Source organism: Dryobates pubescens, chromosome Z (genome assembly GCF_014839835.1).
Source record: "Dryobates pubescens isolate bDryPub1 chromosome Z, bDryPub1.pri, whole genome shotgun sequence".
NCBI classification, from domain to species: Eukaryota; Metazoa; Chordata; class Aves; order Piciformes; family Picidae; genus Dryobates; species Dryobates pubescens.
The window spans coordinates 78770595-78785648 of NC_071657.1; the positions used below are offsets into that span (position 1 = coordinate 78770595).

Below are 15054 nucleotides of genomic sequence, written 5' to 3' on the forward strand. Positions count from 1 at the left end.
AAGTGCCATGGCCACAGCTTGGTGCAACGCCTCCAGGCACTGGGACTCTACCACCTCTCTGGGCAGCCTTTGCCTGTCCCTGACCACTGTGGCAGCACAGTAATTGTTCCTCACCTCCAACTTAACCTTCCCTGGCACCACTTCAGGCTATTTCCTCCTCCTCTCACCTGAGACTGGGGAGCAGAGCCCAAGCCCCACCTGCCTGCAGCCTCCAGTACCAATATTTTTCAGGAGCTTCCTGCATGTTCCCTGTTCCATCTGTGCTGTAATCCCCAGGGGAATCAAAAAGAGGTTCTGGGGATATATCCAGCAGGATTTCACCAGTTCCAGGGCTCCTCATTAGCTTTAACTCAGCCTTCAGCCCTGCTCTCAGAGTAATGCAGTGTCCTGCATGCTACTTGGGTCAGGCTTGTTGGGACTCTTCCTCTGCAGGTGAGGACAGTGGCAATGCTTCCCTGGCACTCAGTTCTGCTGCCCACCTGTTCATGCTTCCCTGGCATTTTGCTGCCCACCACGCTGGGGCTCAGTGCCACCTTGCTGGTAGCCTTGGTCGCAGGGTTGGCATTTCCAGCTGCACCTGCAGAAGAGCTGAGGGTCTGCCCCTTCCTACCTGTGAAGATGCCCTGTGAGCACAGGTATTTCAGACCTGTGCCAAGCTGCGGCCATGACCTGAGCCTGGCCCTGTGAACAGTCCATAACCTGCACAAGGGCAGCAGAGGAGCAAACTGGGATGAAGCCAGACTGGGATGAAGCCACCACATCTATTGTTGCCGTGCCTTGTTCTGCAGAGGGCTTTGCCTTCTCAGGGGGAATGTGAATGCTCCCAGGACAGGGACATGGAGTGGCTGAGGCTTGCCAGCCTGGGAGCTGGTGTGGTGTGGCCGCCCTTGGGCCTGCCTTGTCCCAGGCACGCTGTGGTGCTTCTCCCTGTGTGCCCAGAGCTCCTCTTCTCCCACTCGAGTACCTGCGAGCCTGGTCTGACCTCGAGGGTGGGAAGGAATCTCCCAAGGGAAGCAGTGGACTCAGCCTGGCAGAGTGCTGGGCCAGCTCCTTTGAACTACACCTGGAGAGCTTGGGGTCCCTCCCAGCCTGGCACTCTGGGGTTATGTGAAGGAATGGTCACAAGTGGGATGCTTCAGCCTTGCCCTCTCCAAAGGGGGCAGGTTCCAGCATGGGAGAGAGCTGCCCCAGCTGAGCCCATGGCCAGTGACTGCTGCTCAGCCTGTGTGCAAATGTGATTTGTATTTTTGTGTGGGTCCAGTACTTTTGGACCTTCAGGGTGAAAGTGAAGAGGCAAAGAAGAGTCCCAGGGGAGCTTTACCAGTTTCAGCTCTCCACCTGCCTCAGTGTTCTCCCAGCTCAGGGATTCAGCCCCACAGTTCACCCCGAGGGCAGCATCCAGGGAGCTGTGCTGCTTTCCGTGGGGGGTGGGCTGGGGTGGGAGGGTGGTTCACTGACTTAGGTTTGGAGCCTGTTTGAAACATCAGCGAATTGTTTCCATGGAGCTTTAGGTCTGGGTTCCTGCCCCTTGAGGGGGGAAGCATAATGTGGTTGGCACCTCCCTTCCACAGCTCCAGGCAGGGACACCACCAGCCCCAGCAGAAAAAGGCTCCATGGACTGGGGCCCCTCCCTTGTCCTGTGCTGGTGCAGAAGGGTGAAAAACGTTACCAAAACTGTGAAGTGAAGCCACAATCCCCTCCAGGCTCTGCTGCCAGCCAGGAGCTGAGCACCACTGGCCACAGCAACTCCATGCAGTGCTACAGGCTGGGGTCAGAGTGGCTGGAGAGCAGCCAGGTAGAGAGGGACCTGGGGGTGCTGGTCGATGGTAGGCTGAACATGAGCCTGCAGTGTGCCCAGGCAGCCAGGAGGGCCAATGGCATCCTGGCCTGCATCAGGAACAGTGTGGCCAGCAGGAGCAGGGAGGTCATTCTCCCCCTGTACACTGCACTGGTTAGGCCGCACCTGGAGTCCTGTGTCCAGTTCTGGGCCACTCAGTTTAGGAAGGAGGTTGACTTGCTGGAACGAGTCCAGAGAAGGGCAATGAAGTTGGGGAAGGGTTTGGAACACAGCCCTGTGAGGAGAGGCTGAGGGAGCTGGGGTTGCTTAGCCTGGAGAAGAGGAGGCTCAGGGGTGACCTTATTGCTGTCTACAACTACCTGAAAGGAGGTTGTAGACAGGCAGAGGTTGGTCTCTTCTCCCAGGCAGCCAGCACCAGAACAAGAGGACACAGTCTCAGGCTGTGCCAGGGGAGGTTTAGGCTGGAGGTTAGGAGGAAGTTCTACACAGAGTGATTGGCCATTGGAATGTGCTGCACAGGGAGGTGGTGGAGTCACCATCACTGGAGGTGTTCAGGAGGAGACTGGATGGGGTGCTTGGTGCCATGGGTTAGTTGATTAGGTGGCATTGGATGATAGGTTGGACACAATGATCTCAAAGGTCTCTTCCAACCTGGTTTCTTCTTATCTTCTTACCTTCTTACCACTTCGCTGCAGAAGGTATTAAAGATAATCAGAGGGGTAAAAGAACTTCTTTCTCCTTCAAAGCCACCGATTACCCCTTTTTTTGTTGTTTTGGTTTGGCCACCTAGGAAGCAGTCAGGGAGTGAATCCTGGGTGCAGCCGATGGGAGCAGTGGATCCGTGTTGGGTCTTTCTCCCTCTAAATTAGAGCTCCCAGCATAGACAATGGCAGCTATAAATTGTCTCTGAGCCCTCATTCTCTGCTGGCAATGAAAAGTTCACTTTTGCCTCCTTTTCTCTCCTTACCTTGGGTCGCTGTGAACACCAGGAAGAATAACCCTGCTTTTCTCTCCCTCTCCCTCTCCCTCTCCCTCTCCCTCTCCCTCTCCCTCTCCCTCTCCCTCTCCCTCTCCCTCTCCCTCTCCCTCTCCCTCTCCCTCTCCCTCTCCCTCTCCCTCTCCCTCTCCCTCTCCCTCTCCCTCTCCCTCTCCCTCTCCCTCTCCCTCTCCCTCTCCCTCTCCCTCTCCCTCTCCCTCTCCCTCTCCCTCATTTTTTGTGGGGTTTTTAATCCATTCGTTTTACACTTTTCAGACAGATGTTTTTTTTCCCCCGGGGTGAAACAAAGGTTAACTGAAATTTCCTCTGTTGTGTACCTGAACGAATCAGCGCTCGGAGGAGGAAATCCCATTGATGGCCGGGAGAGTGACAGGCGCTATTTAAAGAACTCCCCCGGCGTTGTGGTAGACCAACCATGCCCCGCAGTTAACTGTTCCTGTGGTCCCCGCACTTGTACCCACCCAGAGCAGAGAGAAAAACTACTTTGTTCTGCAAATGTTGCGCTAAGCTTTGAAAGTCATGAGCCCGGGGGGCGGCCGGGGCTGGCGGCGGCGGCAGGCACCGGGGGCAGACAATTGTGCAGCCTGCACAATGCGGCCGGCAGCGCTGCGGCTCTGCCTGCGCCCCCCGCGGCCGGGGCTGCACGGCTGCATCGTCCCCTGCCTTGCAGCACTGCAGCTGCAGCAGCTCTCCTCTCTGCAGCCAGACAATGTGCAGCCTGCACAATGCGGCAGGCAGCGCTGCGGCTCTGCCTGCGCCCCCCGCGGCCGGGGCTGCACGGCTGCATCGTCCCCTGCCTTGCAGCACTGCAGCTGCAGCAGCTCTCCTCTCTGCAGCCAGACAATGTGCAGCCTGCACAATGCGGCAGGCAGCGCTGCGGCTCTGCCTGTGCCCCCCAGCGGCCTGGGCTGCACGGCTGCATCGTCCCCTGCCTTGCAGCACTGCAGCTGCAGCAGCTCTCCTCTCTGCAGCCAGACAATGTGCAGCCTGCACAATGCGGCCGGCAGCGCTGCGGCTCTGCCTGCGCCCCCCGCGGCCGGGGCTGCACGGCTGCATCGTCCCCTGCCTTGCAGCACTGCAGCTGCAGCAGCTCTCCCTGCAGGAGCTCAGGATTTGTTGCTGGAGAAGCTGCCTGATGGCTCAGCTTCAGGGAGCTGAGCTGCAGGGGTGGGACCCTGCCACTGGGCACAAGGGGCAAGGGGTCCCCACACCTGTCTGTGCATCCCCGGCTGTGTGCCCTCAGCAGCTGGAGCAGACTCTCTGCCTGGCTCCTTGCTGCATTCTGCCACGCTGCAGGACCTGCCTGCTGTGGAGGGGCAGCCCTGCCTCAGCCTGGTGCTTCTGGGGCCTGGGGGGAGGCAGCCTGCAGCCCCTCAGTTGTCAGTCTTGGCTGGCAGCAGCTGAGACTGCTCCTGCAGGCAGTGGCAGCTGAACTTCACTTAAGTCACTTTAATAGCTGCGGGGCTGGTTGCTTCCCTCCTGAAGGACTCCTCAGAGGTGTGTGTGGGGTTCCCTTTCCAAACCCTTGCATGCTTCTGGCCACTGCACCTCTGCTGTGGCTGAGCTCTTGCATTGAACGCATTGCAGAAGAAGCTGAGCTCTGTTGTGTGTCCCCTGCCATGGTTCTGGTTTGTGATGCCTCTCCAAGGCCTCATGCTGGGTCAGGGACAGCCTGCTGAGTGCTGCAGGTGCAGCTGCACTGGCAGGAGTGTGCCTTTGCCTGCACTTGTGTGAGGTGATGCACAGTGAGAGGCTCTCCTTGCCATGAGGAAACATCTCAGAGCCTCTGTCAGCGCTTACCTGAGCTGATCTCTCCCTGGGAGCTGACAGATCCCTGCTCAGGTTGTGTTAGAGACACTGCCCTGTGAGCTGCTGCAGCAGCAGAGTCCTGCTCTGCAGCCACCTCCCCTCAACGGGGCAGAGCTGAGGCATCCCCAGGAGTGCCAATTCCCCTCCCTCTCTGCAGGAGTTCATTCAAATTAAAGGTGATTCTCCCCCTCTGCTCCACTCTGCTCAGACCCCACCTGCAGCTCTGGGTCCAGGTCTGGAGCCTCTGTTCCAGGAAGGCTCTGGAGGTGCTGGAAGGTGTCCAGAGAAGGGCCCTGAGGAGGAGCAGAGGGCTGGAGCTGCTCTGCCATGGAGACAGCCTGAGAGAGTTGGGGCTGTGCAGGCTGGAGAGGAGAAGGCTCCCAGGAGAGCTTCTTGTGGCCTTCCAGGGTCTGCAGGGGGCTGCAGGAAAGCTGGGGAGGGACTTCTGAGGGTGCCAGGGAGTGATAGGACTGGGGGGGATGGAGCAGAACTAGAAGTGGGGAGATTGAGCTAGGCTGTGAGGAAGAAGTTGTTGCCCATGAGGGTGGTGAGAGCCTGGCACAGGTTGCCCAGGGAGGTGGTGGAAGCCTCCTGCCTGGAGGTGTTTGCAGCCAGGCTGGAGGTGGCTGTGAGCAACCTGCTGTGCTGTGAGGTGTCCCTGCCCATGGCAGGGGGCTGGGACTGGGTGAGCCTGGAGGTCCCTTCCAGCCCTGACACATCTGTGATTCTGTGACCGTGGTGTGTGCCCTGGCAGTACTGATGGCTGAGGGCCACAAACACCAGGGAGCCTTTGTGAGTGAATCTCCTCAAGAGGCTGCCAGGGGCAAATACTTCACTCTGAGATGCCAGAGTATTTCCTCATTTTCAATGGAGGGACACCAAAGGGCCTCATTCTGCCATGGGCATCACTACAAAGAGCTGGCACCATGCTGTGCCACCCAGAGCTGACACCGTGGTGTGCCCCCTGTCTGCTCTGCTGGGACCAGAGAGCCTGGGGGCAGCAGTGCCCAGGAGTGTGGGTGTGGTACCCCCTGCCCTGGTGCTGGAATGTTCTGAAGGATGCTGAGCTGAAGAACTCTTGCTGGATATCTTGGCAGGGGGTTGTGTCTGTGCCCTTAGTATGCCCCAAAGGACCAGCTGGGTGCCCTGGCTATGCACCATGGCTTGGGCACCACCTGTCACCAACAGGCTGCCTGTGAGCCTCTGTGGCAGTCGTTGGCATCGCTGGCACTGGAAATAAAAGCATTGCAGAGTGCTCTGCAGGGCAGGGCAGGTGGCAGTGGGCACAGCTTTGGGGTGAAGAACAGCAGCAAGCAGGTGCTTGAGTGCCCAGCCTGTGCCCTGGTACAGCACACTTCATCTGAAATCGCTGACTGCCAGTCAGTGGGGGGGCTGCCATAGCACTCTGGGTGGCATGGGTTCAGTTTCTGGCTGCCTGCCTCCTGTTGACCAGGAGCAGGGCAGTGCCAGACAGCTGGGTAAATGGCTACTGCTTGGCAGCCGTGGTGTAATTTGTGTGCTGAGTGGGCACAGGCTGTGACCGCTGCTGGCACAGGGTCAGCCGTAACTGTGAGGGGGCAGGTGGGCTCCTCTGTGGGCATGGGGGTGAGGGAGGGAAGAGAGGGTGCCCTGGGCACAGCAAGGGCAGCAGGCAGTGCCCAGGTGCAGCACTTCCAAGCAGCTGTAGCTGCATCCCTCTCCTTCAGCATCTTGCCTCTGGCTTCCCTTCTCCCTCTGTGCTCCTCCAGCCCAGAGCTGTGCCTGAGGAGGTGCAGGTCTGACAGCTGGCACCTCCTGTGGCATCCTGGTTTCCTGCACCCTACCAAGCCCCACTTGGGAAGGGTTCCTCAGCTCACAGGCTTGGTGCTGTGGCTGTGCATGGAGGCACTTGGGCCTGCAGCAGCAGGTAGCAGTGCAGGAGGCACAGGTTCTGCAGAGCCCCAAGGAGGAATTTTCTGCTGTCTGTTTGCTTCCTGCTCCCTGTGCCTCTGCTCTGCAGGGGCTGGCCTGGGCATCTTCTGAGTGCAGGCAGAGGTCTGCAGCAGGAGCTGTGGAGGCCCTGTCCTTGAGGATGTGAAATCCTTGTCTGAGCTGGTACAGAGGGGGAGGACAGTGGTGCCAGGGTACAGGGTGGTGCCAGAGGAAGTGCTCCTGATGGTTGGACACTGAGGTGACTCAGGTCTGGTGCCAGCTGGGTTGTAGTTTCCTTTCCTGAGGGTGCAGCAGTTTCAGGCTTGGAGCCTTCAGAGTCTGCTGTCAGCACTGAGTGTGTGACAGGGAAGTGTTTGTGCAAACCCAGTACAACCTCCTTCCATTTCTGTTTTTCAGGGGACCCTGATGTGGACTGGTCCATCTCCACCAAAGACTTGGAGGTAATTGCCAAATTCTCCTGAGGTTGTTCACTTCCATCTGCACTGACAAGCAGGGCAGGACAGCTGGGGCTGAGAACTCCATCAGGTTCAAAGCTCAGATTCACCAAGCAGCTGGGGAGCAGTTCCCATGCTGGCTGCATGGGAAGTAATGTGAGGGCAGTGGGAGGGAGACAGCTGTTTACAGACTCGTTTTGCCTTTTCCCTCAACGTTTTTGAGTCCTTCTTTATAGTTACAAATGGCAGATTTGGTCTGGGCTTGTCCAGCTTTGCACTTGTCCCAAGAGGCTCCCCTCAGTGCATGCAGGGAGCCTGCTTCCTCAGGCACTGCCGGCTGTGGTTGTGCTCAAGGACTCCAGCTCCTGCTGGAAGGGCTCAGGGGAGAAAAGTGTCCTGATGAGGCTAGGGAGAACAAACCTCACAGCTGCCACTTTGAACATCTAAAGAGAGTGTGAGCAAGAGCTTAGTGTGAGCAAGAGCTTAGTGTGAACAAGAGCTTAGTGTGAGCAAGAGTGGAGTGTGAGCAAGAGTGGAGTGTGAACAAGAGCTGAGTGTGAGCAAGAGCTGTGTGAACAAGAGCAGTGAGCAAGAGCTGAGTGTGAACAAGAGCTGAGTGTGAGCAAGACCAGTGTGAACAAGAGCTGAGAGTGAAAAAGAGCTGAATATGAGCAAGAGCTGTGTGAACAAGGGCAGTGACCAAGAGCTCAGTGAGCAAGAGGAGTGAGCAAGAGCTGAGAGTGAAAAAGAGCTGAGTGTGAATGAGTGGAGTGTGAACAAGAGCAGAAAAAAGAGACTCACACAAATGGACTGCAGAAGTGCTGGAAAGTTTAAATGGAAAAGCAGTGAGTGTTTTACAGAAGCTACAAGCACAGTGACAAAGGAGATCCCAAAGCACACCTGGAAGCCTCCCAGCATTTCCATTCTCCCTACCTCAGGATACACCCAAAACCCTCAGGGCTCTTTCTTCCCCCCCTCCACTGATAGGCTAATCTCAGCTGGCCAGATCTGAGGTTGCCCTTCCCCCTTCTCCTCCTGGCATTAGGCCTAGCCAGGCCTAAGAGGCCTTGAGGTAACTCCCCTTCCATTACCAGATAGGGAGCATCTCCCATGGGAGCAGTGAGGGAAGAAAGAGGAAGTGTGAGACCTTGCAGATGGATTTATAGGGAGCAGGACATGATGGGGATGAAATACACAGCTTCCTGTGTCCACCCACTGGGCTGGACACCTGGGACACCAGAGGTGTATCTTGTGTGGTAGCAGCACAAGGCACCCAGCCTAAACTGCCACAGCAAGAGCTGAGTGTGATAAAGAACTGAGAGTGAAGAAGAGCTGAGTGTGAACAGGAGCTGATAGTGAACGAGAGCTGAGAGTGGACAAGAGCTGAGTGTGGACAAGACCTGAGAGTGGACAAGAGCTGGGAGTGGACAAGAGCTGGGAGGTGAGTGGACAAGAGCTGGGTGTGAACAAGAGGTGAGTGTGAAAAAGCCTTCTCCATGCTCAGGCTCCTGAGAAACCAAAGTGCAGCTCAGCCTGTGCTGTGCAGCTGTGCCTGCAGGGGCTGAAGCACTGCCAGAGTCCAGCTCTTGCCAACACTGAGGATGAGAGGCTGCAGGACCTCCCCTGTGGGCACAGTCTGGCAGAATTGGGGCTGTTCAGCCTGGAGAAGGCTCTCGGGAGACCTCAGAGCAACTGAAGGGGCTCCAGGAGAGCTGGGAGGGGACTTTGGACAAGGGCTGGGAGTGCCAGGATGAGGGACAATGGCTTGGAACTGGGAGAGGGCAGATTGAGAGTGTTGAGAGTGAGGGTGGGGAGAGCCTGGCACAAGCTGCCCAGGGAGGCTGTGGCTGCCTCCTCCCTGGAGGTGTTTGAGGCCAGGCTGGATGAGGTCTTGAGCAGCCTGGGCTGGTGGGAGGTGTCCCTGTCCATGGCAGGGGTTGGAGCTGGGGTGTTGAAGGTCCCTCCAGCCCCAGGGATTCCTTGAGCCTGTGAGCCCAGGGGTCAGACACCTTCCTCTCTGCTTGCAGGCTCAGATCTCCAACTTCGGAGCTGTGCGGCGCAGCGGTGCCAGGTACTACACAGCCAACAAGAATGTCACCTGCAGGAACTGTGCCAGGCAGGGCCACCTCTCCAAGAACTGCCCAGTCCCAAAGGTATGTGGCACACCTGCACTGCACTGGTTTCTCTCACACCACTCTCTGCTGGTCTCTTATTCCACTGGAAGGTTCTCCTTCATAAGGACACAGAACTGTTGGAGCAAGGCCAGAGGAGGGGCACCAGGATGAGCCAGGGGCTGGGGCAGCTCTGCTGTGAGGCCAGGCTGAGGGAGCTGGGGGTGTGAAGTCTGGAGAGGAGAAGGCTCCAGGGAGATCTCAGAGCTGCCTGCCAGGACCTGAAGGGATCCTGCAGGAAGGCTGCAGAGAGACTTCTCATGAGGGTGTCTGAGACAGGAGCAGGGGGAATGGTTTGGAGCTGAGGCAGAGCAGGGTCAGACTGGAGCTGAGGAAGAAGTTCTGCAGTGCCAGGGTGGTGAGACTCTGGCACAGGCTGCCCAGGGAGGCTGTGGCTGCCTCCTGCCTGGGGGTTTTCAAGGCCTTGAGCAGCTGAGTGCAGCTGAGAGGTGTCCCTGGGCATGGTGGGGAAGCTGCAGGGGATGAGCTCTGAGCTCCCTTCCAGCCTGAGCTGTTCTGTGATGGTTCTGTGGTTCAAGGTGAAGGATGGCTTGCACCAGAGCAGGTTACTACATACAGTTCACTGCTTTGTGGAGGTCTTTGCTGGGAAAGAAATCTGTAAGTGTAAACTGAGCCGGCAGAGTCAAGCCCAGCACAGAGACAGTTTCAGTCATGTTGCAGAACCAGTCCTGAGATGCTGAATGTCCTTCAGATGTACTTTCAAGAAGAACCACCCAGGGAAACCCCAGACCACCCTCAGGGAAATGTGGGGCAGCAGTGAAGCAGGGTGTGAGAGACTGCAGGATCTGGAGAGCAGATTCATTTGGAGAGAACCCTGAGCAGCTCAGTGCCAGGGCTTAGAGGTTTCAAAACCAGTCAGGATCCTGTGCAGGAGTGGGGGCAGCCTCATGAGAGCCTCACAACTGAGGCTGTCAAAGGCTTGGTGCCTGAGGCTGTCACTCACCCTTGCAACTTGGGCCTTAACACTGCACCCAGCTGGGACAAGCCCTTGCCCCCTGGGGTATGCTGGCATTGAGGAGATACCAGCGTGGCCCTGGCAGGGTCCTCAGTGTGTTGTTCGTTGCCCCACAAGGCACATGGCCAAGGGGCTGTACCAGACAGCCCAGCTGGCACTCATGGCCTGGCCAGCCACTCATTCACACAGCCCTTGTGGGCCTAGGGAGAGGGCTGGGAGCACAGCAATGGGACCAGGCCACGGTGGGAGGTGCAGAGAGTGAAGTGGGAAAGAAAACCCAGCAGTGCAAAGGCCCTCTGAGCACAGCAGCTCCAGCACTGCCAGCCACAGGATGGTGGGGGGTGGAAGTGACCTCTGGAGGGCACTGAGTCCAAGCCCCTGCCAGAGCAGGGCCACCTCAAGCAGGCCACACAGGAGCACATCCAGGCAGGCCTTGAAAGTCTCCAGGGATGGAGACCCCACCACCTCTCTAGGGAGCCTGCCCCAGGGCCTTACACCCTCAGAGAAGTTCCTCCTGGTGTTTAGATGGAGCTTCCTCTGTCCCTGAGCAAGAGCTGCTTGGGAGAGCCTTGCTCAGCTCTGTGGCTAAGCACCATCTCTGGCACAGTGTCCCTTGCCCAGGGATGTCCCCAGCAGCCTGCTGGCTGCACAGGGGTGAGTGGCACAGCCCCCACACCAGCCCATGCTGGGTGCCAGGAGGGGTTCAGGCAGAGTGCCCAGTGCTGCTGCTGGGAGTGAGACACTGTCTGTTCAGTGATTACTTTTGCTGCACGCACTGGGGGCATGGGACAAGGGCACAGGGCACAGCAGAAGTGCTTCTGGTGGAGAATGTGCAGGGAGTGTGCAGACACAGCTTGGAGTTTTGCTCCTTTTGTAGTCTTCTTCCCTTGGCTTCCTTGAAGGAGCAAAACAGCTCTGCAATTCCTAGCAAGAAGCAGGCATTTATTTGGGGTAGCTGCTTCTCCATGTCCTCTCTGATTGTTCTGGGGGGGGTTGTAGTCTTCTAAACCATTGCACTGAGCTTCTTCCTTCCTTTGTTTCTGCACAGAGGGTTCCCCCCTGCTGCCTGTGTGCCAGGAGAGGTCACCTCCAGCACAGCTGCCCAGCTCGTTTCTGCCAGAACTGCTCCTTGCCTGGGCACTGCTTCAGGGACTGCCTGGAGAAGCCCTTCTGGAACAAGCAATGCAACCGCTGCCACATGCAGGGGCACTATGCTGATGTGAGTACACACGGCCTGGCACAGCACTGGCACAGCGCTGGGCACGGCACAGCCTCCTCTTGTGTGAGAGACTCACACAGTCACACAGTTGCAGCCTGCTTCAGGCTGGAAGGGACCTTCAAGATCATCCAGCTCCAGCAGGCCTGGGGAGGGGGTACTGGGCAGGCCTGGGGAGCGGGTACTGGTCTGACCTTCTCTTCCCTTTGGCTGCATGCAGAGCTTTTATCTGCACAACTCTCCCTGCTGCAGCTGGTGTCCCATGGCTTCTGCCATGCCTCTCACCCCTGGTGTCACAGTCATGGAGTAGATGAGTTTCAGGGGAGGGCTGAGCCTGTAGCTCAGCAGTGGACATAAGAGGCCACTCCTCATGTGCCCCCTGAGCACATCTTCAGGAGGGGCAAAGCAGCTGTGGCCTGTCCTGTCTGTGTGTTCATCCTGCTCCTGCCCTGTCCTGTCCTGCCCATGTGTCCATCCTGCTCCTGCCCTGGCCTGTCTGTGTGTCTGTTCTGCTCCTGCTCCTTCCCTGTCCTGTCCATGTGTTCATCCTGCTCCTGCCCTGTCCTGTCCATGTGTCCATCCTGCTCCTGCCCTGGCCCCGTGCTGCAGCAGGTGTGAGTCAGGGCAGAAAGTCCCAGCGTCTTTGTCAGGTCACCACAGGCAGTGGTACATGGGTCATGCAAATGGTGCTCAGCACCTCTGGGAGCTCTCCATCTCCCCTGGTGTTTGACTGTTAGCAGCCTGCAGCTGCTGTTCCTGCCAGCTGCACCCTCCCTGAGCTCTCTGCTCCTAAGAGCTGGGGGGTGACAGCAGGGTCTCACCTGCCCCATGCCTGGTGGCACTGCAGAATGCAGAGGGCAGGTTGTGTGGCCACAGGGCAGGGTCAGAAAGGGCAGGGAAAGCAAGAAAACTGAGGTAGGGCAGTGGAGAAAATAGAAAGTGAGCTAAGCTCTGGGAGATTAAAAGTGAAAGTGCAGAAGTGAGGCTGAAAAAGGGGCACTTGGTAAAGGAGTCAAAACAGTAGCACAGGATCACAGTACCAGAGTACATTACAGGTTGGAAGGGGCCTCCAGAAATCATTGAGTCCAACCCCCCTGCCAGAGCAGGGGCACCCAGGGCAGTCTGCACAGGAACCAACCCTAAACCCTTCTTAACTTCAGCAAGAGGCCTGTAAGGAGATGATGAAGGCTTGCAGGAAGGCTCAGCTGAGACAAGGCTGTTGCTAACCTCCTGAACAGCAGCAGGCTTGACAATGGAAGAAACCAGGGACATCTCCACTCTGAGGTCTTGCTTGGTGGAGGGAGCCCCCAGAGAGCCCCTCTGAAGCTGCAGAGCACAGCAGGGTAACCCTTGGCCTGAGCAGTAACCTTCACCAGTGCCAGTCAGCACAGCCCAGAGGCTGTGGGGCAGCTGGAAGGTAACAGCAGAGGGTCAGTTCTGGCTTTGTGCCTGACCAGGAGCTGACTGCAGATGCAGTGGCACTTTTGTGCTGGTCCTGAGGAGAGCTGTGCAGCTCTGCCAGCCTGACATGTGGGGGTCTGGATGTGATGCACATAGGGGGGTCCCAGCCTGCTTCTATAAAGCAAAGCTCACATCTCAGGAAGCTCTGGAGCTCCTCAGGTTTGGAGCTGAGGCAGAGCAGGGTCAGACTGGAGCTGAGGAAGAAGTTCTGCAGTGCCAGGGTGGTGAGACTCTGGCACAGGCTGCCCAGGGAGGCTGTGGCTGCCTCCTGCCTGGGGGTGTTCAAGGCCTTGAGCAGCTGAGTGCAGCTGAGAGGTGTCCCTGGGCATGGTGGGGAGGCTGCAGGGGGTGAGCTCTGAGCTCCCTTCCAGCCTGAGCCATGCTGTGAGGCAGCTCAGTGATGCACTTTGCTAGACACTGTCAGGGTAATCAATTGATCATCTGCTGGGGCAGTCTCTGTCCCTCAGCCCTGCAGATGTGTGCAGGCATCAGCTGGAGTAATTTGGGAAGCAGCTCAGCCTCAGAACGTCTCCAGAAGTTTTCAGTGCAGCTTTGTTTGTGTGCTGCTGCCCCAGGACAGAGTGCATCAGGTAGTGTGTGCTGTGTGTGTGCAAGGTGTGTGCTGTGTGTGCAGAGCATGTGCTGGGTGTGTGCACGGTGTGTGCTAAGTGTATGCAAGGTTGTGTGCTGTGTGTGTGCAGGGGGGGTGTTGGGTGTGTGCAGGGGGTGTGCAGTGGGTGTGTGCAGTGGGTGTGTGCAGGGGGTGTGCAGTGGGTGTGTGCAGTGGGTGTGCAGTGGGGGTGTGCAGGGGGTGTGCAGGGGGTGCAGGGGGTGTGCTGGGTGTGTGCAGGGGGTGTCCTGAGTGTGCTGGGTGTGTGCAGGGTGTGCTGGGTGTGTGCCCTTGCACAGGTGCTGCTGTCCTTGTGTCCCTCACCTGCAGCTGCAGACCCCCTGAGGCTGCTGTGTGCTACAGGCTTCAGGGCAGTTTGGTGATCTTCTGAGGCTTGTGCCAGCTGCAGGGGTGGAGAAGACTTCTTACACAACATCTGTGTCAGGGAGCAGGCAAATGTGCCAGGCAGGACAGGGTGCCCTGGTCTTCTACCTTCAGAGCAGCAGGGGCATGCTTGGTGAGCTGGCTGATCTCAGCCTGGCAGCCAGCAGTGCCCAGGCCCTGAGCTCTTGGGCCAGGCTGTGTCTGCTGGCCCAGCCTGTGCAGAGACACAGCTGAGTCTGCAGACCCCAGGGTGCCAGGGCAGCAGCCAGGGACCTCGGCCAGCACCTTCCCCATGTGTCCTGGCACCCTCTGGCTATGTGAACGACTATCAGCCTCCCCTCCCCCGGAAGATTTCCTTCTGCCTTTGGCATGTGAACCAGGCTCTAGGCTTGGCTGGAGGCCTCGTGGCCCATGGTTCCATTCCTGCTGGCAGGGCCATAGGCCCTTGGTCCCCTCTGAGTAGCAAACAGGGAGTTTGCCCTTCCCTGGTTCCCTGTTTTTTGTGCCAGCAGTGAGTCAGTGCCCACCTAACCCTGGGATCCCAGCACGGTGGGGGTTGGAACGGACCTCTGAGCTCCTCTGAACTCCTGCAGCCCAACGCCCCTGCCCTGGGCAGGCTGCAGTGGTGGATGTGGTGTTGATGGCGATGGTCAGCGCGAGGAAAGGGTTTGAAGGGAGGGACCCCTGAGCCCCTGCAGCCCAGAGCAGGCTGCAGTGCTGGCTGTGGGCGCTGTCGGCGATGGTCAGTCTGAGGAAGCGCTGCCGGAGCCGGGTCCGCGCCGGTGCCAGCCGCCTCGGTGCCAGGCGCGCCGGGGGCAGAGGTCTGGACATCTGCCGGTGCAGGAGGGGCCGCGGCGGGCGGCATTGTGCGAGCGTCGCGGCGGCGGCCGCCCCGCCGGGGCCGAGCGGGGTGCGCGTTTGGGCAAATCTTTTGTTCGGCTGCGGCGGCTTGCGGCAGGGGCAGCTCCTCGCAGGCGGCGCTTTGACAAAGCACCAGAGGATTCTGTTAAAAAGTTGTGTTTAGTAATTGTAGCCGTCGTGTCAGGCCGTCAGCGGCTGGGAGCTGAAGGATTTTCCGAGATGAGCAGCGGCGCCAGCAGGGACCCGCGTCTCCTGGGCCAGCCGCGCTCTCATTAAGATTTGCCGCTAGCCGCGGCGGGGCTCGGCGGGGATGTGACGTGCATGCTGTTATTGTATGCTTGGCTTGTCAGCCCGCAGCTTCCTGACACTCACTTATGTCACTCTTTATTCAGGGAGGAAGAAGCT

The 15054-nt window shown here is 58.3% G+C and overlaps 1 protein-coding gene across 1 annotated transcript in view; it reads left to right on the plus strand.

Moving 5' to 3' along the window:
- ZCCHC7 (zinc finger CCHC-type containing 7) overlaps positions 1 to 15054 on the plus strand; it is a 117224-nt gene that overhangs the window by 60604 nt on the left and 41566 nt on the right. The window contains exons 3-5 of the mRNA XM_054178753.1: positions 6933 to 6976; positions 8998 to 9123; positions 11166 to 11336. Of these exons, the coding sequence (XP_054034728.1) occupies positions 6933 to 6976; positions 8998 to 9123; positions 11166 to 11336 (341 nt within the window). The remainder of the gene's footprint in view (positions 1 to 6932; positions 6977 to 8997; positions 9124 to 11165; positions 11337 to 15054) is intronic.